This window comes from Elephantulus edwardii, unplaced genomic scaffold (genome assembly GCF_000299155.1).
Source record: "Elephantulus edwardii isolate Elephantulus edwardi_28Jun2011 unplaced genomic scaffold, EleEdw1.0 scaffold00102, whole genome shotgun sequence".
Classification (NCBI taxonomy): domain Eukaryota; kingdom Metazoa; phylum Chordata; class Mammalia; order Macroscelidea; family Macroscelididae; genus Elephantulus; species Elephantulus edwardii.
Window position 1 is genome coordinate 2261874 of NW_006399852.1, and position 26358 is coordinate 2288231.

At 44.9% G+C, this 26358-nt stretch overlaps 1 protein-coding gene across 1 annotated transcript in view; it reads right to left on the reverse strand.

Annotated features, from left to right (window-relative positions):
* SASH1 (SAM and SH3 domain containing 1) overlaps window positions 1–25018 on the reverse strand; it is a 283556-nt gene extending 258538 nt beyond the window's left edge. Inside the window, exon 1 of the mRNA XM_006891650.1 lies at window positions 24851–25018. Coding sequence (XP_006891712.1) covers window positions 24851–25018 — 168 coding nt within the window. The remainder of the gene's footprint in view (window positions 1–24850) is intronic.
* Between the last annotated feature and the right edge of the window lie 1340 nt (window positions 25019–26358).

Consider the following 26358-nt stretch of genomic DNA (forward strand, 5'->3'; position numbering starts at 1 on the left):
CACACACACACACACACACACACACAATTAGTTTTTATTAAGCTAACTGTCTTCTTTCTACCCTTTCTCCCAGATCCATCTTGGCCAGTGACTGTGGTGGGAAGCAAGGGCTTAAAAGGGTTGTCTTTGGGGACTTCCATTCAATTCCAACACTCCAGCATTCCAAAGTAAAGCATTCTTAAGTCCCCATTGCCTCACCATAATTCACCTCACCTTCTCTTGTCATCCACCTACCTATCTATCCATCTGTAACAAGGGATAGATGATAACAGTGGTGGGCAGAAAAGGGAATGAAGTCATAAGCACCGAGCTGAGCCTTGTTTTGGTACAATGATGGGATACGTGGTCATTTCTTCCCTTTCCCTAAATCCATTTCATTCCTAGGAGGGAATCCCAGACACAGTAAGACCATCATCCAGAAAAGAATCTGTGACTAGCCTTCCCTGGACCTTTGTCCCTCTGGTCACTCTCCAAACACCTTTAGGGGAGCTCTGGTGGCCTAGTGGTAAGAATCTACCCTTCCCAAAGGCAATCAGTCCCAGAGGCACATGGTTCAAACCCACCAGCCGCTCTGAGAAAGCAGGATGAGCAATTTCTTCCTGTCTCTGAAAATCTGCTGGAGGGTCAGCCCTGAGTCTGTTCTGACTCCACGGTGTACCACCAGCACCACCACCACCACAAGAAGCACCTCCAGGGAGGGATTTTTTCTGACATATCTCTAGTGGGACAAAGGATCATTGGCAGGGTCTCTATGCCACCCTAACTGTGCTAATGGTTTTTACTAACTCCTGCTTATTTGGTGCCTCAATTTTCTTCCTCCTGTTAATCAAGCTTCTCTATGAACTCTCCTCTTTCCCCCAACAGTGCAAACGTGCTCCTCTGTAAGATCACAAAACACCTGACTCACAAGGGCACTTGGAAGATTATAATAGTGCATGGAAAGACCTTGGTATTGAACATAATATATGTTTGTTGTGTTTTTTGTTGTTGTTGTTGTATGCCATTGCATACCTGTGACCCATAGCGACCCGATGTACAATAGCTCTGAACTTTGTCCAATCCTGGGCCAGTCTCACTGACTCCAACACACCTACACCGTCCCCCCACCCCCGCCCCCAGCCCCAGTTACTGTATCAATCCATCTCATCAGGGCCTTCCTCTCCCGCGCTGTCCCTCCACCCTTCCAAGCATGATGTTTGATATATGCTTCCTAGCTATTAGCTACTATATGAGCTCTGGTAGCAAACTGGTAAGGAGTTGCTCTGCCAACCCAAAGGCAGGTGGTTCAAATTCATCAGCTGCTCCAAGGAAAAAAAGATAGGAATTCTCCTCCCCTGTGAGTCACAGCCTCCGACACTCTGCTGGAGGGTCAGCTGAGTCAATTCTGAGTCAACACCAATGAGGAGTCCTATGAAGCTCTGATGAAGGCGTTCAGCTGCTAACCTAGAGGTCAAGGGTTTGAAGCCACAGGTGATTCTGTGGGAGCAGGATGAGGCAGTCTGCTTCAATCAAGATGCAGGGCCTTGGAAGGCCTGTGGCGTGGCTGTGCTCTGCTCTACAGTCCCCTCAGTGCCCAGAATCCACTCAAGGGCAATGGAATTGCTATCATGTTTCTTGTGATTCCGTGTTATTTTCTAGAGCGGGCTGGTTTTCCATCCACAGACACACATTTTATTTTATAGCATTAAGCACAATATCCACTCTCCTCCTCCTCCTCCCTGTGACTCAGATCCTTCTTATTCTACCTCTTTCTGTCTTCCGACCTCCATCCCTGGACAAACGCGGCTCTTTGATCTAGTGTGGGTGACTGTTCAAGAAAGCGGGCATCTCGCTGGTGTTACTGTTTACCTTACAAGCCCGCCTACTGCTTGGCTGAAAGTAAAGACACAGGGGTGAGCTTTGTTCCAGGTTCAAAGGGTGTCCAAGGGTCATTCTGTGAGGGATTCTATCAGTCTGTATCTGAGCAGTAAGCCTGGCCATTTGGGCTTTTGGTTTTATAAGGAGGCCTGACAGGACAATGGTTATGTCCTAAGATACTAACTAAATGGTTAGCAGTTACAGGTTACAGATCACAGGACAAAGAATTGGTGACATGCTCTTGTCAAACTGGTGATGTGCTCCTGTTAGATTACAGTCAAAAAGCATGGCGGGCAGTTCTACTCTGTCCCCTGGGGCTGTTAGGAGTGAAATCGGACTCAACGGTACCCAACAACAGTTACTATTATTCTTGGTGCCCTGATTACTAAATCATCAACTCTTTCTGCTGTATGTCATCTTCGTTAAGAGGGTTCTACAAGCAAGTCCTTGTGGTGGTCACCTTTCAGTGAAGACTATATCTCAACCATCAAAGAAACAAAAACAGAATCTCCTTCAAATAAACAATATAACCTCTGACCAAAGTCCTTGAGGGGAAAAAGCATTCAAACATGTCTGGGTAGTTCACTGTAGGACATTCTTGGTTATATTCATTGAGCTGCTGGGCATCAAAGTCATATGCAACGTAGAGTGGGGTGGGGGGGGCGCAATGCAGAGTGCTGTGGTGGCGGGCTGGCTGCTGTGAGCTGGAAGGGGCTACCTCTCCCTCCAGCTAACGGTGAACCCTGCACATGGACCAAAACACTCCCTCTTCTTGCTATTCACATGATTTGCTGCAGAGGCTGCAGATGGGCTGGTGGTGACCCAATGGGGCTGATTTTCACTAACAGATTGCCAGGCCTTTCTTCCTCTTCACTGTTAAACTGGAAGTGCCACGGAAACCTGCTCTACCTCGTGACAACACACAAGCATCCATTGGCCAACAGGGAGAGGCAGCACGTGAGATGTAGTGCCAGGAACCGAACCCAGTCTCTCCACAAGGAAGAGGAAAATTCTTTGACTACTGCACCGGGACACTCACACAGGAAACACAGAGGAAGTTCTCCAGAGAATGTGCTGACAACTGAACATCCAAGTTCCTTTGGTTTGTGGGGGTGAGTAAAATTAATCAATTCTTTCCCACACAGTCTCCCTACAATTAAAAAAAAATAAAATCAATCAACCAACTCCATCCCACTGCATGCCATCCAGCCAAAGATGACTCTGCAATGAGTTTTCTGAGGCTGTAAATCACAGTGGGAAGGGATTCCCAGCTTTCTCCCAAGGAGCTCTGGATAGATTGGAACGACATGCAGCACAGCTTCCTATAGACTCCACCACTAGAGCTCCCTAATGCAAAAGGAGATGAAACAAAGTATTTGTCTGGAAATTTTATTTTCTCTTATATCTTGTTAAGGGAGAAAATACACCTGTGGGAAGTATTAATTCTCTTTCCAGGGTAACTCACCAGCTCAGTAAGAAATTCAAGTTTACACTCTGCTGCGTAATAGCACTTACGTTCCCCAGAGAATGTAAGCCACAGAATAGACACATATTGTGTTGCTGTTGTTGTTAAGTGCCATCAAGTCACTTGCAATTCATAGTGACCATATGTACAACAGCTCTGAACCCTGCTCTATCCTGTGCCAGCCTCATCGTCTCTGACACACCCACCACCATTACCACAGTCCATGAAGAAGTCATATCGATGGTTGTCGAGTCAGTTCCAACCCGTAGGAACCCTACAGAGTAGAGTGGAACTATTCCTATAGATCCCAAGACAGTAATTCCTACAGAAGCAGTTGGCCTCCACTTGCTTCTCTGGACCAGCTACTGAGTTTGAACTGCTGATCCTTTAGTTCGTAGACAAGTGCTTAATCACTGTGCTACAAAGAGTTCCTTCCAGGAAGAACACCAAATGTTTAAATAAGTATTGTACACACAGAAGCCAAAGAATCAACTGAGTCTCTAAAAGAGAATCAGTTAAAGAAAGAAAGAGAGAGAGAGATATCACTTCTAGGAATATTATGGTTATGACAAGAATCCAGAATGAAGGTTGCATAGTGGAGTGTACTGGGGGGGGGGGCTTGTATACCAATGAAAGAATTTTTCTTTTACTTTTCAAAGAGAAGAGCAAACTGGGGGGGAAAGGTGGGCAGGGAGAAAAATGCAACAATGAATGAATGGAAATCCAAAATCTCTGTAAATGTTCATTAAAATCAATAAAATAAAATATATTTTTTTTTAAAAAAAAAAAGCCTGGAAGCAAGGGTCACTGGTCAGGGGCAGTGAGTAATGTTAATGGGGGCAGAATATTCTAGAACAGGAGACTAGTGATGGTCACACATAATAAACATAATCAATGCCACTGGGCTGCACGCATAAAAAATGTTGAATTGGCAAGTGGTTTTGGCTATCTTTTATCACAATAAAAAACATATATATATAACACAGTTAAGAATCTGACTCTATTTGATGAAACCGTTAAGAAGTCAACTACTAGCTGCAGTTGATAATCTGAGGCGCCACCCAAAGGCACCCCAGAACTGGCTGGGAAGTCTGGTTCTAAAAGGTCAGAGCCTTGAAAACGCTATAGAGCAGCAGTTACTCTGCACACGTGGGTCGCCAGGAGTCAGCCTCGACGCCATGGCAACCCCCAGCAACAGCAACAATGGCCGCATTCACGCCCGATGCCCTGCTGCACCACAGAGGCCTGCTTTTCTCTGCTCTAATAAAGCTTGTTTTTATTTGGACCTTCATGGGCCGTAGTCACTAACCTCCCTCTCCCAACCCCCTTCATTTTGCCAAATCATTTTTCTACCAAAACAACACTGGGAGCGTCACTCATTCTGCCTGCCAAGTGCATTGCATAATCCGGCTCTTATCTTGACCCGACTAGCAAATTCAGGATCCAAACAGTCTTGCGTTGGCTTGTTCCCTGGGTTCTTGGCTGGGCCTCTGGAATCATCTGTAACCCGGTGCCCTTGAGCAACACACGACCTGGATTTTCTCCTTTATATGTGAGGGCTTGAAACGGAGCATCCTCAAACTTGTCTGCAGGAAAACCAACTAAAACCTTGAGTCTTTTTTTTAAAGCCGAATTTATTATCACAAAGCCAACTGCATTGTGTCTTGAAAGCTTTCTCAGCTGACACGAGGAGTCTGTTGTTTGCAGTGTCATGATGTCAACCTTCCTGGTTTCCCCAGCAGGAAGATCAACTTGAAATCCTGGAAGCAGAACTGCTGGTTTAGACCTGGTTGCAAGCTGTCAGAGCTGGTGATGAGGAGACACTGGTTCCTGCTTATATCTTCTTGTTACAGGCGAGCTGCAAGATACAGAGTAGTTCCCACGCTGGCCTGCATCATGGCATCCCAGACTCCCGGAGCCAGGCAGGCTGGGTAGGAACTGGGAAAAAATTGACCATGAGTCATTTCTTGCTTTACCTGGAAACTCTGTAAAACCCATAATCCCCTTGCATGCAGATATACCCTACTTCCAATAGGGAATCTCAGTGTTTTACCTTTAAAATAGATGAACTTTGTCTATTCTCATCTCTCTAAAGATGGGTTCACTCTCTTCTGAGAGTCTGTCATCATAAACTTTCCTCTGTCAACTTTCTTGTCTTAATAAACGTTCCTGCTTTTAACTATTAAAAAAAAATAATTAACTTGCAAACCTAAAACTCCAAAAACCAAAACCAACTCACAATTACTAAAGTATGGGTATTAAATAAGAGCAGTCAAATACAGACATGTTTGACAATGGTACCAGGAGCCCTAAATCGCTTATGGAGCCAAAGAACGTTGGCTGCCAACAAGAGTGGTTACCAGTAGCTATGAAAGTATTATATGAGTCAAGATAGGTGTGTGTCATTGCAAGAAATTATACAACTGGTAAACATTGTCTTTCTAGTCTCTACCTATAAGTCCTGGCAACATGAGAGTTCAGCATTCTCCTGAAAGGCAAAAATTTGGTGGTTTCAGTTCACTTACTGGTGCTGGGAGAAGAGTACTGAATATCCCAAGTACTGACAAAGAAACACGCAAGTCTGTCCTAGACAGAGTGCAAGCAGGACGCCCCTTAGAGGCAAGGATGGTAAAGCTTATCTTTGTATACTTCAGGCATGTTGTCAGGAGGGCTAGTCATTGGAAAGAGGTCTCATGCAAAGAGAAAGAAAGGAAGGGTCAACAAGATGGCTAAGCCACAGTAACCACGCCAATGGGCTTGAGTATAGTAAAGACTGAAGATGGAGCAGGATAAGGTCAAGTTCAAATCTGTTGTCCCCCTGGGTTACTATGGGTCACAGTCATCTCGATGGTACCTACCAACCATCCCCCAAAGGCTAGCAGTTCAAATATGCCAGTGTATCTTCGAGGGAGAAAGATGAGTCTTCTCCTCCTGTAGTAAGTCTGATGGAGAGTCACCACGACTTGTCACTGACTCAACGGATGGTCAAAAGAACAAACAGGTGTTTCCTGGAGAAGGTGCAGCTGGAGTGCTCCTTGGAGGCAAAGGTGATGAAGCTTCAACTCACATACTTTGGACACGTTGCTAGGACAGGCAAGTTCCTTGGAGAGGGACACCATGCTTGGAAAGGTGGAGGGACGGCAAAGGAGAAGACCCTCAACCAGATAGATTGACACCGTGACTGCAACAATGGGCGTGAGTGTGTCAGAGATTGTGAGGCTGGCCCAGGCTAGGACAGGGGTCAGTTCTGTTGCTCACAGGGTCAATATGGGTCTACTCAACATTACTTAGCAATAAAAATGGCAATGGGGAGGCTCCTTGTGAGGACATCACAGGGCAGGGTGTTCCATTCTGATAAACACAATGTCACCTGGAGTTCAAACAAACCACTGAGACCTAGCAAACACAGGAATCCCTGAAGGGCAGATCTACTCTTTCCTATGAGACTGCTATTAATCTGGACTGACACAAAGGCACAAAACAGATGTGGGTGCTTAAAAAAAATCACTCATTGTTTAAGGAACATATTATCTGTCTCTCCCCCTGGTTTCTATGGAAACTCTACCCCTCCAGAAGGGATCCTGGCTCCTACAGATGCAAGCTCCAAGGCGCCTCCATGTCAGTGACCAACAAGGCAGAAGGGCTGCAATACTCTTTGATACAGAGGGTCGGTGCGTGACTCACCTGACCCACATTAAACATTAAAAAAAAAAATACAAACCAAAGAATGTTTGGGGGGGGGGGGGAACTGCACAGCATTTTACAGCATTTTATCCTGTTGAAACTGTGGATTGCTCTTGCAAATGTTGAAGTTACATCACATGGATTTTACTTAATGTCTCCTGCACCATTTGTGACTCATCTGACGCCTCCGTTAAGGATGAATGCTCATGATAAAGTTTCCATTTTGTAATTGTCTCAACAAGACAAAGCCGTCCTACACATCCAGGTTGTCAAGCTCTTCCATCAAAGACCAGCACCTCAATGTCACACATGACCGTGGTGCTCTCATGGTCACAGGATACCTAAGACCATGCACTCCCTACTGGACTATAACCATGAGTTCTGAGGAAGAGTTTAATAAGACCGTAATTCAGAAAATAATGTTTTCTATCTTTGGCATAAGATGTTCACAGTCTTTATGTTGTTGTTGTTATTGTTGTTATGTGCCATCAAGTTGCCTGCAACTCATACCAGTCCTATGTCATACTTGTCATACTTGCCCTCTCCTAAGCCAGTCTCACTGACTCTGACACACCTACCCTCTTTGTCCTAGTCACTGTAACAACCCATCTCACTGGGGTCTTCCTTTCCCGCACTCCTTCCACCCTTCAGAGCATAATGTCCTTCTCCAAAGACCAGTCTCTCCTGGCTACATGACAAAATTATGGGAGACAGAGCTTCAAAAAGAGGACTTGGTTTCACCCTCTTCAAGACAGACCTATTGTAATCTTGATGTTCCAGCATGTTCAAGACTCTTCTCCAACACCACAACTCGAAGGCATCAAGTATTCTATTATCCTTAGTCATTATCCAGCTCTCTGATGCCTAGCAAGTAATTGTGAAGACCATACACTGGATCAGGCGCACCTTAGTTCCTAGACTGACATCGTTGCTTCTCAGTATTCTGACAGCAGATTTTATAGACTTTCTCAAATATTCAAAAATCTCTCCTGTTTCTTTAAGTATATAATGAAGTTCCACCCTCCCCATCTCCGTAAAGAAAGCTTATTAAACGGTGAAGCCATCCTAGACTTATCATCCTTCTTCAAAGAACAATGAAGAAATGCTACTTTTTGTCATATCCACAGTGAATCAGGTACATTTTTGCTCTAGGAGCCCCAGCAGTTAAACACTAGGCTGCTAGTCAAAGGTCTACAGTTCAAACCTACTCGCTAATCCATGGGAGACAAGACCTGGTCAACTGCTCCCATGGACATTAATAAATTAAAACCCCAAGGCCACTGTCATGTTCGTGATCTTTAGAGAACAGAGTAGAGCTGCCCCATAGTGTTTCTAGGCGATCATCTCCACAGAAATAAACTGCCAGATCTTCCTTCCATGGACTGTGTTTGAACCACTAGTCTTTTGATTAACAGTCAAGTGTGCCACCACTGCACCACCAGGGCCCCTTCCTTAAATTACTGAAAATGTTAGTATTAAATATTACAGTCCAAGAAGTCCTATGGGGCAATTCTACTGCATAATGAATAAACAGTGTAACCAACGAGATGGCACACAACAACAACAGGACCTCTGTTAGACTACTGTTAGTTGTCACTGACTCCGTTCCAACTCAGAGCCATTCCACCTGTAGAGGACAACTACTCCACAGAGTGACCTGGTGATGGTTAAAGTCGGGTGTCACCTTGGCTGGATCATGATTCTCGTGGCTTGGCAGTTACATAAGGATGAACGTTGGGAGTTGTATATTGATACTTCGTAGCAGTTATTTAATGATATGCTTTGGCAGTTACATAACAATGTAGCTATCCTCCACTGCTGTGATGTGATGTGGTCATCTTCCATTTTTTTTTTATAATGACTATTTTCACTTAAGGACGTGGTTACATCTTTGGAACCTAACCATGTCAGTAAGTGAGGAGTAGGTATGACTGAATGATGACTCATTTACAATGCCCACGGTTGTCCCATAATACCATGTGAGAACCTTATAATAACCTCATTTGAAACTGAACACTCTTCAATTTCATCTCAAAGAAAGATCCAGAGTGAATCATCTGCAATCCTGACAGAATCACTTGCTAATTCAATGAAACCTTGGAAGAAACAACCTTTATATTTTTTTTTTAAAAGGACTGTTGATGTTATTATGTGCCACCAGGTTATTCTTACAGTCACTGTGCCAATCCACCTTGAGGGTCAGAATCATGAAAACAGACATACAGTACCTTCACAAGTCCAAAGCCCAAAATAAGAAACTGCTAGTTAAGTAGATGCTTTTAATACTTTACATGTTTCTAGTAAATCAACTCTTTAAAAGAGCTCTTAAATTATTATGCCACTTAGCCAGAAAGTAAACTGGAAATAGCAATCTGGATCCTCTTTGAATGGAAAATATGTTTTCATTACAAATATCTTCTTGTCTGCAAAAAATTCTAGCTATTCAATGTCATTCATACATACTTTCTCTGGAAGAAGGAGACCTTTTTTTATGCATATTTTCCTAATATATAACCTAAAGGTTTATACTTTGAAACGTGTTATACATTTATTTCTAAATTCTGTATTATGAAAGAACATTTGACCGAAATTCAATCAATATTATCTGTGACCATTAATACATTTTCACCTCTTTGTGCCCCCTATAGCACAGGAGCACTTAGCCAGGCTGGGAGGCACTCATGGCTCAGGTGGCTAAGTACTTAGCTGCTACCAGAAAGGTCTGCAGTTCAAACCCACCAGCTGCTCTAGGGGAGAATAACATGGCTGGGTCGGGTTCCATAAAGATTTCAGCCTTGAAAACCCTCTTGGACATGTCTCCTCTAACAGGGTCAAAATGAGCAGAAACTAACCTGAGATCAGAAGAGGGAAAACTTTAAGCAGAAACACTAGTGGCTCAACAGCTAAGTGCAAGCCTGTAACTAAGAGATTGGTAGTTCAAACCCACCCAATGACTTTAAGAAAGGTCTACATATCTACTTGACAGCAATCAACAAGAACAACATTATCTACTACAACATTATCTACTAGTGTACTTAAGATCACAACCAAGAAAATGCTACAGATAGTTCTAGACTATGATGAAGGCCTACTGTCAGGTGGGATCACTCCAAAACAGAATCAATTCCACAGCAGCCAATCACAGCAAACAAACATTCACTGCTTCTCTGACCCTGTTCTCAGTTCTAGTGATTCAACCGAAACCCAGGGGTGCGCTACCATTCTCATCTTACAGATGAAGAAACTGAAGCACAGCGTGGGAAGCATCCAGGTCACATGTGGACCAAAAGTTGAAACGAGGATTTGAACTTGTTCCTGCTCTATTAATTATTCCACATACTTCACCCTTACAAGAAATGTGTAGTTAAAAGTTTGTGTTCAAATGTTTCAACTCACTAATTAAGGTTCTCTTGACTCTTCTACTTTGTTTGAAGCTCTGGTACTTTCTAATCAAGGAATTTTACAAAGATGGTTTATTTTCTGAGCAAAGGTTTTGGTTTGTTGTTTTTTTTTAAAAAAAACAGCTTGTTTTAAGTTTATTGCGAAGATATTTATTCTTGGTCTATTGTATGTCTTTCTCCTATAATGACTTCATGTAGGAGGATTACCTTTTTTCGAAGCACACATGAGCATTTTCTTTAGCTCTGAGTGAGGAAACATACTGGTGGATGCAAGTTTTAAAAGTGTTAGAGTTAGCAAAGTCAAGAGTGCTTAAAATCAAGTTTAAACGTAGCTGAGATTCAAGACAAATTCCTTGATTAAAAAAAAATCTGGCTCTTCAACTGCAATTTTATTTTAAAAAAAGAAACCCCACATGCCTCTCACAGTGTATGCTTTCCTTTCATTTTTCCTTCTGCTATTATCTGCATGCCAGGAGAAAGAATGAAGCCACAGCTGGGTTCAGATGTGCCAGACTCTCCTCCCTCACTACCTGCAGCAAAGCTAACCGAACAAATGAAGCCCTAAAATCAACAGTGAACTGAATATTTATCATAGTTCCCCAAGGAGAGGTGCCAGCATTTCCACTGACAAATGATCCACAAGGAACAGGAGACTGAAGAACATTCATTATAAATCCTAATTCATTAGCAATCCCCCAATCATCTTGGAAAGGTAAGACAAAGACGACCCTTCCAGAAATGGAAGGGGGGAAAAAATAATAATACAGATTACAGGGAGAAAACAATCCCATTACCAACCTTCTTGTCTTCTGCAACTCAGAGCCACTGGAATGTGCTGACAGCCAGTGCCTTTGATGGAGACATCTGCATTGTGTGACTTGACCAGATGGGCAGCCATCCCCCAGGAGATGGTCTTTCCCATAAAGAATTCATGCTGCCCAGGGAACAAAAGAAGGGACCCTCGAGAGCCGGCCGGGTGCAAAGTTAACGAGGAATACTCACTCGCACAAGTGAAGTGATCAAGAAATGAGCAGCCTCCTTGCAAAGTGGCAACACTGCGCGGTTACATTTTACCTCAAATTGAGTCCAGAGGGTTTGGTTAAGTCTTGTAATCTTGGTTTCTACCTGTTTTCATCTATTACTTACAAATCTCTTACATGCCCACTATGAGAAGGATAAGGGGCCCTGGTGCATTGCGGGTTAAATGTTAGTCAACGGTTTGCATCAGCAGCTGCTCCAGGTGTGGCAGCCTCAAGATTCATGGCCTCAGAGACCCAACTGAGGGTCCGTCAGCTGGAATGTACTTGTTAGCAGAGGCTTTGTTTTCATTTAAACATGTGTGAACCACAGTGAGAACATCAACCACCCCACTTGGAATTATGACGGCTAAGTGTTCAACCCAAGGTCAATCAGTAGCATCCCAACATTCTATCAAAGAATACACTAGGCAGTGTTTTATCAATGCCAGTTCTCTGGGTTAGACAATGATACTGGGGGTCACCTAATTCCATCTAGTTGATTCCGACTCACAGCAACCCTCCACCTGTTTTCCAGGCTGTAACTCTTAACTAGCGTTCAAAACTAACCCTTGAACTAATTTTTGTTGAGTTGAAACTCATAGCTAATCTCCAGCAGGTTTTCCAAGGGTATAAATCACACAGGAAGAACTTGCCCATCTTTCTCCTATGGGGCAACATGTAAATTAGAACCAGCAGAGGGTGGCACTTTGGGTTGGCATTGTAACTCCTTATGGACCACACAACCACAGCTTCCTATCCTGGGGTGGTTGTTGTGGTGGTTGTTGTGTGCCATTCAGCATGGCTTCTTACCACTAGGTCACCAGCACTCCTTTTACAAGTGTTAGAGAGCCTATAACATTGGGAAAGCTAGATGAAAGATACATGAAATCCTTGCGTATAATCTGTGCAATTGTCTTTTTAATATCTAAAGAGATTTTCAAAGTAAAATGAAAATAGATTTTAAAAAATTAATAAGACTGGATATACACATTTCTTTTTTAAAATTTTTTTTATTTTTTTATATACACATTTCTGACACCTAAAAATGTTGTTAGATGTCATCCAGAGAGTTTTACTACTCTCAGCAATCCCATCAACAATATGAATCTTTTCAAGTTAAAGCGCCAAATTAAGGAGAATAAAACATTAATATGTTACAACTTTTGAGTGATAGGGTTCCTTTTTTGGACAAAACTGAGCTACAAATTTCATTATGAATTTTGTACAACTGAATCTTGCTCTAACCTCTCTGCCCTCTAGCATTTGATCTTAAAAGATGGGCTTAAAGTGTCATTCAGTTACAGTTTTGTTTCTATTCTATCAATATGAGTAACAAGTAATTATCTTTCTTCTTGCAACTAGGTCACCAGAGCTCCCTTACAGTCCTCTTTCTTAAGAAAGCATAGCATTCACTCTGGTAGAAGTGGACAGATAAACATATATGTATATATTTATAAGAAACGTGAGAAGGGGAGCTCTGATGGCCTAGTTGCAAGAAGCTGCGCTGCAATCCTGAAGAGAAGTGGTTCAAATCCACCAGATGATCCGCTGGAAGGAGGGACAATCTCCTTCTGTGCCAGTCGGATCCAACTCAGAGATACACAACAAGAAAAAGAAGACTGAAGAAAAGAAACGTAAGAGAACGCTCAGGGAAAAGATCACAAGATGTTCAGCAGCTCAGCTCAAAGATGTTCCCAGCATTCTCTCGCCCCACTCTAGAGCTCAAACGAATTACAAAAGAGCATCATCACCAGGCAGCAATCCTTGTTAATTCAGATCTGGGGTAACAGCGATGGTTTGGTGGAAGCTAGATGATAGATAATTGATGTGATTCACAGGCCTGGAGTTCAGGTCTGAATCACTAAAAGCCCCTTTCTTCCTCCAAACTCTCGCAACTCCGACCCTTCGCCCACACTGGCCTCCCGTACTTTTCTCAAACACAAGGAGCAATCCTGTCTGGTGCTGTTTAACCAATTCTGCAGTGGTTTCTCGCCTACCCCGGTGTTGCACACTCCCACACCACACTCTGTCTGGCCTCACGCTGCCCAGCACCTTCGTCCTCCCACCTCTACTCCCTAATCCTCCACCAGGGCCAAGATCGACAGGAATTTCTGGGAACTGGCCTCCCCTGCAACTGCTGGACTCTGCCCTCTGAGCTTCCGGTCTACTGCACCCCCTGAGACTGGGCATTAGGAGGGCAGGGAGGGGAGGAAGTGACTGTTTTTCCTGCAAAACTGTACCTTTCAAGATGCCAAAGACACATGTGGCTAATACTTCTGTCAATCATTCACATCAAAAACAAACAAAAAACCCAACAAATGCCTCAACAGATATGTAAATCAATAAGCTATCAAATCACAACTGGCAGTTAATTTTAGAAGGGGGAAAAAAAAACCCACCACAAGATACAAAGCCTAATTTCTCAATTTATTATCTGAGTGATTTAAGATAACTCAAAACACACATGGCTGTCCAAGTAGATTCCAACTCCGAGCAGTCCTCCACCAGCTTTTCAAGGCTGTGAATCTTTGTAGGAGGACTCTGCCTGTCTTTATTCCACAGAGCAGATAGTGGATTTGAACCCTGAAGCTCAGGGTTAATAGCCTCACACATTAGCCATCACTCCAGAAGGGTTTTACAAAACAGTCCTGGTGACAGCAAGTAAGTTCGGGCCTGACCAGCCATGAGTGTCGAGTGTCAGCACTTGTGAGCGCTCACTCCTCTCCCCACGGACCTGGGCTTCCACCTTCTGAACTAGGCAGGTGCTAGTGATGAGGTGCTGGAGACAATCACGCTCTTCTACTGCCCTAACAGAGCTCTTGTCTGTCATCAAGTCCAAAACGACTCATAGCTGATGCGGAAGGGTGTGTTGTCGTTGTGTTGGGCTTTTTTTCCCCATCGGGTTTTTGTTGTTGTTATGTGCCATCGAGTGTAAGACACTCTCAGAAACATTGAGTAGGTGAACATTATGAATGATGAGTTAGATCTTAATTGTTGTTGTTGTTGTTATGTGCTGTCAAGTCGCTTGCAACTCATAGCGACCCCATGTACAACAGCCCTAAACCCTGCTCTATCCTGTGCCAATCGCATTGCCTCTGACACACCCATCCCGATTACCCCAGTCACTGAATCAATCCACCTCATAGAGGGCCTTCCCCTCCTGCGCTGTCCCTCTACTCTACCCAGCATGATGTCCCTCTCCAAAGACCTGTCTCAGCAATAAATCACAGGGTCAGAGATGGCCCATCTTTCTCCCTCAGAGCAGCTGGTATATTTGAACCAAGTACCTCTGGGACTGCAGCTCAGCTTCTCTATCATTACTAGGCCAGAGCTTAGTGGTAAGGAATTGGAATGAGGATGCAAACGTACCTGGTTCGAAGCTACCAGTGGGGGACGAGGAGTTGGGGAAGATGGGTAATCTCCTCCTCTGCGACTGACTGCCTCTAAACACCCACGGAGGGTAAGCTATGGGTCAGTTCCCACTCAACAGTACGCGAGAACTAACCTGAAGAGGGAGCTCTGGGGCCTAGAGGCAAGTTGCTGCCGACAACTCAAATTCTGGTGATTCAAGCCCAAGAGCTTTTCTGTGGGGCAAAGATGGGTGATTCACAGTCTCCGGAAATCTGCTGGAGAGTCAGCTGTGAGTTAGTTTGGACTCAACAGCAAACAAGAACTAGCCTAAAAGTAATGAGTTTAAAACCACCCCGAGGAACTGGGGGGAAAAAAAATCTAAAAATAACAGTCAAGCAAACCTTAGAGTAACCAAGAGTTGGCATCAGTGAATGTTGCCAATGGACTTGGTTGAGGAGTTTTTAACCAAACTGGAGTAAAAGATGAAAAATCAGGACATTTGTAACAAGCCAAGTGGCAGTAGGAAAGCTACAGGCTGGGGTGGGGGGAGGGCGGGTGGTGGGAAGACACAGAGAAAGGAAAACAAACGCAGAAAGGGGGTAGAAAATGCATGAAAAGAGAAAGAGCAATGACAGACTCACTCATCACGGAGCATGAGGACTCACCTTTCCCGGGAAAAGATAGCCAGCCACCTGAGTCAAAATGATGAGCGAAATTAACTTTGTCTTTGGAAAGAACTGAAAATTGGATGTCCAGGTCCTGGTCTGTATTTGATATTCTCGGCCCTTCTGTTCCTCCTCTCTGAGAATGCATTTCCAAGGTCCCCTCAGTCCCTCACCTTCAGCCAACTTGTCTACTTTGAGCGGACTAAAATGAAGTCAGAATATTACAAATTGAGGATGACACTGAAATTCCAGAATATACAATTAATGAAGGCAATAGCTGAAGGGCTTAATGTCAGACCCCACCCAAAACAACATGTAAATGAAGTGTAAGTTAAAAGCCCCTATTGTTTTCAACAACCTCTCCTCTCCCCTATACTTTGCCTAAAGCAACCAGAGAGGATTTTAAGAAAGGGCTTGGAGTATAGACAGGATAGACACATCCATATTGTGCAAAGAAGACAGCAACACACTTATCTGTAACTCTCACAGGGCTGGGGGAGGGAGGAGCAGGCTCTGGAGACAATGGATCTTTAGAAAGCACTGTAGGGAAATGGGTGTTAAATTGTAGGAAAACAGAGGAAATTTCAGTTTGGGGGAGGTGTGCATAGCAGGATCCTGCAAACAATAGGCACTTACTAACCCCCTCCAGTTCTCTCCTTCTCCAGTTCACAGTTGAAAAACCAAAAGCAAGCCTGACACAGGTGCCCCCAGGGTCTCCAAGGCTGTGGGCTGTGGATGTTTATGGAAGCAAGACGGCCACATCCCGCAGAGTTGGGCTCCAACCACCAACCACCAACCTTGTGGTTAACAGAGCTTCACCCGGGGTCACAGTTAGGAAGTTTGTTTTTTTTGTTTGTTTGTGTTTTTAATAGAACAAATTCTATGAATTTATTAAACATGCACCACTTTTTATTTAGCTTTCTGACTTTGTGCTTGTGCCATCAGTACTTTCACAACAATTTTCTTCTCCTCAATAAGGAAAGCTCGCTTGACCCTGTCATGGACACACTCAGCACACATGGAACCATCGTAAACTCTGCTGACATGCTTTTTTGTTTTTGACAACCTCATGAGAACTTTAGGTCTCACAGCACAGACCCCTCTCAGTCGGCCTGGGCACACACCACATGCAGATTTTGGTGCCTTTCCAACCTTCTTGGTATAAAGGTAAACAATTCTGTTACCAGGCGTTTGGGACAGCCTAATGTTGTTAGAGGCTGTGTTGTAGGACAGCCTATGACGGTAAGTCAGACGCTGGACCATTTTGAATACAGCGTCTCCAGAAGAGACAGTTAGGAAGGTTTAAAGACCTAGTGCCAGGTACTCAAACAATCAAACCCCCAGCTCCCGAGTTGGTTCCGATCATAGCGACCCTCCCTCCACCAGTATCCAAGGCCATAAATACCGTTTTTTGAAGCTTCTTCTCACATACTTTGGGCACGTGGCCAGGAGGGACCAGTCCTTGGTGAAGGACACCATGCTCAGAAGAGTGAAGGGACAGCGTAGAAGACCCAGGATAAGATGGACTGACATAATGACAAGGTAATGGGGCTAGGTGTGTCAGAGACCGTGAGATTGGCTCAGGATAGGACAACCTTCAGAGCTATCGTGCATAGGGTCTCTTTGAGTCATAGTAGACTCCACACATAACAACAACTAATATTAACAGAAGAAACTGCCTATCTCTCTCCTGTGGAAAAGATCCTGGTTTCCCAGTACATACTGTTAGTGTGAGGGAAATGCGGTGGCCCTGTCCTCTGGGAATTTCACTGTTACTGCAAAGGCACCTCTGGCAGTTCCAATCCACCAGTGATTCAGCTCAGGAAAGATGAGCAATCTCCTCCTGGGCCATGCACAGCTTTGGAAACTCAGCGGAGGGTCGGTTATGAGACGGTTCTAGCTCAACAGCAATGAGCCTGAGCTGTTAGGGTTGCCTTGGAATAACCTGTGCAGCCCAGGGACTTCAGTGGGACTTGAACACACTTCAAAAATAAAATTCAACATCTTGGAAAGGAAATGAAACGCACTGCTTTCAGAGTCAGAGTCAGAGCCAACTCTCCACTGGGCTTCTGAAGCTGTAGATATCACAGTCGGACACTGCTTTCTCCCATGGAGTCACCAGTGGATTTAACCAGAGACAGCAGCCCTGCATTAGCCTCACAACTTGCCATGAATTATATCACCAAACCGCTGGTGGCCTGATGTTGTTGTTGGGTGCCATTGAGTCGAGACCGACACATAGCTGACCCTCTAGCAAGTTTTCAGAGGCAGCTTAATCTCAAGAGAGGAGACTACCCATCCTTCTGAAGAGCAGCTGGTGTCCTCGAACCGAGTGCCTGTGGGATTGCATTGCAGCTTCTTGCCACTAGGCCACCGGAGAGTTGTAAGGAATTGCACTGTCAAAGCAAGAGTATGCAGTTCAAACCCATCTGTGGAGAAAGATGGGCAATCTTCTTTCATACAATTTACTGCCTCTGAAAACCTATTCTGAAAATCAGCCACGGTTGGTTCTGGCTTGATGATATACAAAAATAAATCCTGGTGTTCAGATGCTAAAGAACCATCATAATTTACGAAATGAATTATCAGAAAATCTATCAAAAATCTGCGTTATGCAGATGACACAACCCTGCTCGCTGAAACTGAGGAGGACCTGAAGCGCTTGCTGCAGAGGGTCAAGGACTGCAGCCTCGAATATGGATTGAGGCTCAATGTCAAGAAGACAAAGATTCTCACCACTGGGCCAACTGGCAGCATCAGGATGGATGGTGAAAAGATTGAGATTGTTCACAGCTTTAGTTTGCTTGGCTCCACAGTCAACACTCTCGGCACCAGTAGCCAGGAAATTAAAAGGCGTATTGCCATGGGAAAGTCTGCTGTTAGGGAACTCTCCAAAGTACTGAAGAGCAATGGTGTCTCTCTGGAGACTAAGGTGTGTCTGATACAGGCCATGGTCTTTGCAATCACTTGTTATGCATCAAAGAGTTGGACAATGTTCAATCCCCGTACGGGCCACCAAAAAAAAAAAAAAGAGTTGGACAATGACCAAGGAGGATAGAAATAGAATTGATGCCTTTGAGCTGTGGTGCTGGAGTATTGAGAGTACCATGGACTGCTAAGAAAACAAACAGATTTATCCTGGAAAGGGTTAAACCGGGTGGCTTCTTGGAGGCAAGGATTCTGAGACTCCGTCTAACATACTTTGGACATGTTGTAAGGAGAGACCGATCCTTGGAGAAGGACATCATGATTGGGAGGGTGCAGGGACAGCGCAGGAGAGGAAGGCCCTCTATGAGGTGGATTGATTCAGTGACTGGGGTAATCGGGATGGGAATGTCAGAGACAGTGCAATTGGCACAGGACAGAGCAGAGTTTAGGGCTATTGTACATAGGGTCGCTATGAGTCGCAAGCAACTCGACAGCACATAACAACAACAACATATATAGTAACCTTTCTACACTTAAGAATAACCATTGTTATTATTATTGTTATGTGCTGTCAAGTGTGATTCATAGGGACTCTAATAGCAAGAGCTGTGGACCCTGTCCTATCCTGTGCCATCCTTAACATCTCGGACATTCTTGAGCCCACTACTGCAGTCACTGTGTCAATCCATCTCCTTAAAGAGTCATCCTCTCTTTCACTAATCTTTCACCTCTACTGGCATGATGTTCTTTTCCAAGGAATAACCACTTCTAGCATAGTGCCCAAAATATGTGAAATGAAGCTTTACCATCCTTGGATCTAGGGAGCACTCTGGCTGCACTTTCTCCAAGACATATCTGTTTGTTCTTTTGGAAGTTCACACACAAATCAAAGGCATCCATTCTTCTGTCATCCTTATTCATCAATCAACTCTCAGATACATAGCAAGTGATTGATTGAAAAGATCATGACCTGAATGGGGTGCACCTTAGTCTCCAAACTGACATCATTGCTCCTCATACTTTGGAGAACTCTCTGACAGCAGGCTTTCACAATGCAATGTCTTCTGAATGGTAGTTGTAAAATAAAGATTTGGTGATAGAAATAAGGCTGGAGATCAATTGGTTGAATTCTTTAATCCAATGATTTCTTCATTTCAAGTACCTTTTTAAAAAATTTTTAATTGTTTTTTTGTTTGTTTGGTTTTGGTGTTTTCTTTGTTGGTTTTTTTTTTTTTTTATGTGTACTGTCAAATCAGATCTGACTGGTACAGGAGGAGATTGCCCCTCCTTCTCCAGCAGAGCATCTGATGGATTTGAACAGAGTACCTCTGGGATTGCAGTATAGCTCCTTGCCACTAGGCCACCAGAGCTCCCTGCAAGTACCTTTTTTAAATAAACAAGCATGGACCTCACCTGAAAGGGTGCACAGGAATCAGATTAACTATATCTGTGGTAAGAATACTTGGAGAACCTCAATGTCAGCAGTCAAAACCAGGCCAGATGCCAACCGTGGAACAGACCATCAATTTACTCACATGCAAGTTCAAACTGAAGCTGAAGAAGATTAAAGCAGGTCCCTGAGAACCAAAATACAACCCTGAGTCTATGTCACCTTAAGTTAAAAATTATCCCAAGAACAGGTTTGAGGCATTGACCACTAACGATCGAAGACCAGATGAGTTGTAGGAGGACACCAAGGAAATCATCCAGGAAGAGGGCAAAAGGTCATTATTAAGACAGAGAAGAAAGAAAAGACAGAAACAGGTGTCAGAAGAGACTCTAAAAATTGCACTAGAAGCATTGAGAAGCCAAAACCAAAGGAAAAATTAAAAACAACTACTCCCCCCCATAAAGGAATGTTATGTCTACAACCGCCGAGGGGGTGAAAGATAAAAGCACAAAATCCGACAGGATTCTGACTCATTAAACACTTCCCAGCAGATGCCTGGGCCTGTCATGCTGAAAGGTGAGATGTTCAGAAAACCTTTCAGAAAGTCCACAGTTTTCACACTTAGTGAACAAAATGGTACATTTCACAAGGGTGCCAGCTTTTAATTGCTTGTTCTTGTTGTGTGCTGTCCAGTCCGAAGTAAACTATAGCTGACCCTCCAGCAGATTCTCAGAGGCTATAACTTGCACAGAAGGAGAACGTCCATCCTTCTCCCACAGAGCAGTTGCTGGATTTGAACCTCATGCCTTTAGGATTGAAATGCAGCTTCTTACCACTAGGCCACCACAACTTTCATTAATTGCTTAATGTTCGCTAACGTTTGCAATTTATCATGACCATTTCCAGTGGACAGGTCAGGACTCTAGCTTGCATGTTGAAATTACCCAAATGGTAGCTCAGTCAGGGAGAGATTTCCTAACATCTCCATCAGTGTACCCGATTATAGTACATTCATGGGTCTTTACAAAACTATGTTTTCATGTGACTCCTGCATTTAAGACCAACTGTTCCTATTCATCCCCCTTTTCATTCCCCAAAACCATGTTCTCCAGCACTTTGTTGGAGACAGAAAAACAAAGATTCTGACCCTGCCCTCCGGCGCTCACCATCTCGGGTTTTTACAAAACTCATTTCCCCTTAATTCCATGCCTATTTATACATTCATTTATTAGCATTCATTATGAGAACCGAAGGATCATTCTAGCATTAGTCAAACACTCTCATGCCATAAATTATAGTATTATTTCTTCTCTAAATGAGTACTTTGTTAAAGATTATCTAAAAGCAACTATTTGGTGCTGAACTGTGCATGGATTGAATCCATTTAAATGCAAACTAGGTCCTAATGAACCCAAGCAACATCTCCTGTTTACTGAGATCAAGGCTCTTAGAAAAAGTCCTGCTGCTGCTGCGGTTAAGCAATTGGCTATGAACGGAAACGGTCAATGGTTTGAACTCACCAGCCGCTCCAAGGAAGAAGCAACTCTAACAGGCTTCTCTAGAGGAATATACAGTGGATGGACTTACAACCTTGGAAACCCCACTGGGCAGTTCCCCGCACTGTCCGGTAGTCACCATGAGTTAGAATCAATGGGTTTGAGTTTATGACTCTTGGACAATATCTATCACTGGTTGAAAACAAACAAAATCTCCGAGGTAGACAGAAGCCTCTAACTACTCCGCACTGTCAGAAAAGAGTTACTAATTCACCTAAAATACTTTTATCTCCTTTGATGCACAGAAGAATCTCAGAAAATAGATTTGTAACTGTGCTTGAAATCTGTACGGTGTATGGATGTAGAATTCCCCCGACACTTCTGATCCCCTCTTTCCCAACGTTTATATTGAAGAGAATCATGCAAATGGCATTTTGCTGAAAATATTGGACAATCTTGGTTTCTTGCAAGTGAATCTGAGGCTGTTAATTATGCTGTTCTTATGTGCCAACAAATCAACTCCAGCTCAGAGCTTGTTGTTTTATGTGCTGTCAAGTTGCCTGTAACTCATGGTGACGCTATGTACAACTCAGAGCTACCCTGTAAAAAATGGATCTGAACCGAGTCCTATGTTGTGTGAGCTTCCTGGCTCAAGCCCATTGTGACAGTCTCTGTAAGTTTCTGTGTCAAGCCATCTTGTAGAGGGTCTTCTTCTATGACCCTTCCAACACTTCTTTTGCCAGGGTCTGACCCCTCCTGACGGCATGCCTCAAGTATGTGGGATGAAGTTTCACCCTCCTTGCCTCCACGGGGCACCTGAGTTGCACACCTCTAATGTAGTCAAATGTCCCGCTCCTGATAGAGGGCTCCTGAAGGACACTGTCATTAATAAGTACACACCCATCAGTCAAGTCACTCCACCTGTCTAAGCTGAAGTTGACAGCTAAAACCCACATATTTTTTTTATTTGTGTGTGTGTGTGTGTGTGTGTGTGTGTGTGTGTGTGTGTACCATCAAATTGGATCTGACTGGTACAAGAGGAGTTTGCCCCTCCTTCTCCAGCACAGCCTCTAGTGGATTTGAACCACGTACCTCTGGGATTACAGTGCAGCTTCTTGCCAGTAGGCCACCAGAGCTCCCTTAAAACCCACATATTTTAAATGCAAAATGGGCCTAGCTGGCAGTGCCTTTGATATCAGCAAGAACAGGAAACATACACATATTGCCACTGCTATCCTGATCTATTTCCCCAAAAATGTGTTTCCTTATAAACACTTGGGCAATAGTTTTCTACTAGTACATGGAGATCTTTGCTTTTGACCTGGTGTCTCCCCACAGCTGCGCAGGAGAAATCAGGCAGTCTTCTCTACCTACATCTTACTAAGGAAGAACTTTCACACCCAAGTTCACCCCCTAGGACAAGCAGACTGTATAAAGGTCGGGAAGCTCTAAGTGAACTGAACTTGTCTGGGCCAAGCTTTACCCTCTTCAAGCACACAAGCTATCAGCCCGGTCGGTAAGAAGTACATATTTTCTTTTCTCCTACATCTGCCCTTTGAATAACAGGTTTGAACTCTATGAGCCCCACCCTATGTTTTAAGTCTGCCAAAGAACACTTAGCCACAAGGGATCCAAAATCGCTGGAATCTACCAGAAAAGAGAGACCATCCTCACAAAGTATGGCTGGCCACACTCCCCACAACAGCCCTGAGCCCACACTTGAACTTATGCCCATCTCTTCAACCCTGCCCCCAACCCTCACCCTAACAAGAAATGAAATGCATAAAATCCCACACAAGGATCGAAACTACGTCCCCAGAGCCCGAAGATCTACAGAATGAAGGCTCTAACCAAGAAACAGGCTAGGTCTCCCGCTGGGTGAACAAAAATCCCATCTTCAAACTTGAGTAGATTCCATGCTCCATCTGGAATTCTTGTAGAATTCCAGTAGAATCAACATTCATTTCTAATATTCATGTTATCAAAGAGGAGCTTTGCATTCAAATAAACAAAAAAAAAAACAAACTTTCAAACTTGCAGAAGGCGAGAACAGACAGAGAACTTTGAGCAATCTTATGGTTCTCATCAATGAGTTCTAACAATCATAAAGGCCAATGGAGACCTGAATATGGTAGTATCTGGAGCTCTGACTACCAATGTCTGGAAAAGTGAGGCGGGAAACGCCTTTTCAGGAGAAGGAGAATAGAATGATTTTTATACTGAGCACCCACTACATGGGCCAGTCCTTAGTTTAGGCCATTATGCTTGGAAGGATAGAGAGTCAGTGCAAGAGAGGAAGACCCAGGATGAGATTCACAGAGTGACCATGGCAATGGGATCAAGTGTGTTGGAGATGGTGAGGTCAGCGCAGAACAGGGCTAAGTTCAGAGCTTTTGTTCATTGGGTGGCAAATGGGTGGGAGACGACACAACTACACTTAACAATAGTATGGCAAGGGCTAGGCAGGGTACCAACAGACAGGAACTTGGTTAAATCTCAGCCGCTCAAGAAGTCACCTTCTTGTCCTCACTTCCTCAGATGATAAAGCAGGGACTCAGAAAGCCTCAATTCCTTGGGCCCAAAAGATGCACACAATCCAGTGAAGGGCTAAGGACTGAACCCAAACTAGAGCAGGAGAAGAACTTAAGGACGATGTGTTTAAAAATGTGAACCCTCCAAGAAGTTTGTTCTAACACTCTCCAAAGAGTTTGTTTTAAAAGCTACAGCTTCCCTCACTAGAAAAAATATTTCAAAGTTAAGCTGGGGCCTTTTTTTCTTTTCCTTTCTTTTTTTTTTTTTTTTTAATGAGGTACTCAACCAGCTCTTTTAATGAAAATGACTTTTCTATGTATGGATTAAAATGTTTCACTGCAATAACACCCCACCCACGGGCCCCAGTTTACCAGGACTATTTGCAGCCCCACCAATGCCAATCCCTCCACGCATTAAAGTGTCAACAGGTTAAAGCTGCAACCTCCAGACAGAACTCTTTTCAGAAGTTATACTACCTCCATGGGTGTTTTTCAGTTGCTGGACATTTCAAAATACATGACAGTACAGATTTAGCAAAAGAAGTGCCATTGTTTCTGATCTCAAACATTTAACAACAAGTACCCTGTCGTTCCCAGGACTGCAAACACGCACAGGCAGTAAAACTTGGAGGTTCTGGGTGTGGAGACGGGCTTTAGTTTTTGTTTGTTTTTGTTATAGTTTTTAAATCTGCAGGTCAAGCAAATGGTGACCAGATAAACCTTACTGACATCAGCCTCTTGGCAAATCCAGCTCTCCAAGTCCTTGGCCAACACCGTTTATTTATTTACATCCACCCCTCTAAGCCATCCACGCTCTTTTCCACGGCAAGTCAGCAGGTGTCCCAGATGAAACTGTAGAGTATCACACCCCATCGTTTAACACATGTCTCTGATGGACTCTGGGGCCGATTCTTTTTCAATTAGGAGTTGAAATCCTATACCACGGGGTGGTTAACCCCCGAGGACCCAGATCAGAGCAGGAGAGCTCTGAGGCGTGGAGAGGTCAAGTGAGGCGGCGAGGAAGGGACACCCACTTATTCCAAGGGCTCCCCAGGTAACTCACCAGAATCCCCATCACATCGGTCCAGAGCCGGGAGAACGCCTCGCTCATGCCGGCCGCCGGCTCGGACTCCGTCTCGGGCTCGGGCTCGGGCTCCGGCTCGGGCTCAGGTTCCGGCTGCTGCGCGGGCTCGGGCTCCGGCCCGGGGCCAGCGGCTCCCGCGTCCTCCATGGCCGGGTGTGCGGTGCCCCGGGCGGCGCCAGCGGGCATGCCCTCCCCACCGCAGTCCAGGTGGCCCGGGCTGCGCGCGCGCGCACGGCTGACAACTCCCGAAACTTTCCCGGCGGCGCGGCCCCCGCGAAGCACCAGGCGAAGCCGGCACCACTGCGCTCCGCCGCGGGGACTCGAGTCTGTCCCGGGGCCGCTCGCCCCGCCGCCAGGCGCTTCCTCCTGGGAAGGCGGCCCAATGACTAAGGCGCACGGCTCGCGGCTCCGCCAGTGCCTGGCTGCGCCCTGCAGGGGGGACCCTGGTGCCTCGGGCACTGGGGAGCAGCTCCTAGGGACCCCTCTCTTCAAAATGAGCTCTTCCAGCTCCACATGACTCTCCCCTCGAGGCAAAAGAAAGCGTTTAGCAACAAAAGGTGCTCTGATGTCAGGCTCTCGGCATGGAAATGAGCCCGGGACCCGGGAACAAACCGCCTGCAGGAAGGCCAGCCGCCCGGGGTCCTGTGCTTTCTGCGATCACGCCCCCCTCGGCCGCAGCCCGGGTCCCCGCGCCCCCAGCAAGTTCATCTTGCTGCGGCGGCTGCCTGCAGAGTTCAGAGTCTGAACCCGGCCGCCTGGTCCACGCCTCTCCCCTCCTGAAGTCGCGCCACCTAAGGAAATCAGCGCCCTGCCTCTGCCAGCCAAGCCTTTGCAGGAAAACACGGGCTGCGAGCTGGGCCTCGAGCCATTGTTTGTATGGGTTTTTTATGAGTGGGGCCGGGATGGCTACTGAGCGCCCACAATGCACGGCACTGTTGGGGGGTTCAACTAATTAGAGCCACTGAGCTTTGGGGCTCAATGAATGGCCCCTTCACACGAAGGCCTCGGGGAAGGGCTGTTTTCCAAACTCCATATTAGAGTCCTAGCCATCCCGCCCCACTTGGGCCTGTGTTTGTTTTTCCGAAGAGTCGATTCCTGTCGGATTTACTTTACGAGGGAGGTAACCCTATGGAGGTGGTTCTTCTCTGGGGCTTTATTCTTACAGAACCACACAGAGGGTTTCCCCCAGAGAAGACAGTACCGGTCACTTTGGATTTTCTGACTGAAACTTGGAAGGTTTTTGAATGGGGCAGATAATCAGGTGGGGAGGCCCGAGGGCAGAGGTTTTGCTAATTTTACAGACTTCTGATTTGAGTAGATGGGTTTTTTCCCTCTCCATTTCTGAACTCAGATAAAAGGAAGGGGGGTCATAGGGCGTCCTCCAAATACTCTCACTAAAGCCAAATTACTGGGAGCAGCCGATCAATGCAAATGGATGGATAACCCCATAAGAAAATGAAAATAGTTAACTCAAAAAGGACATTTAT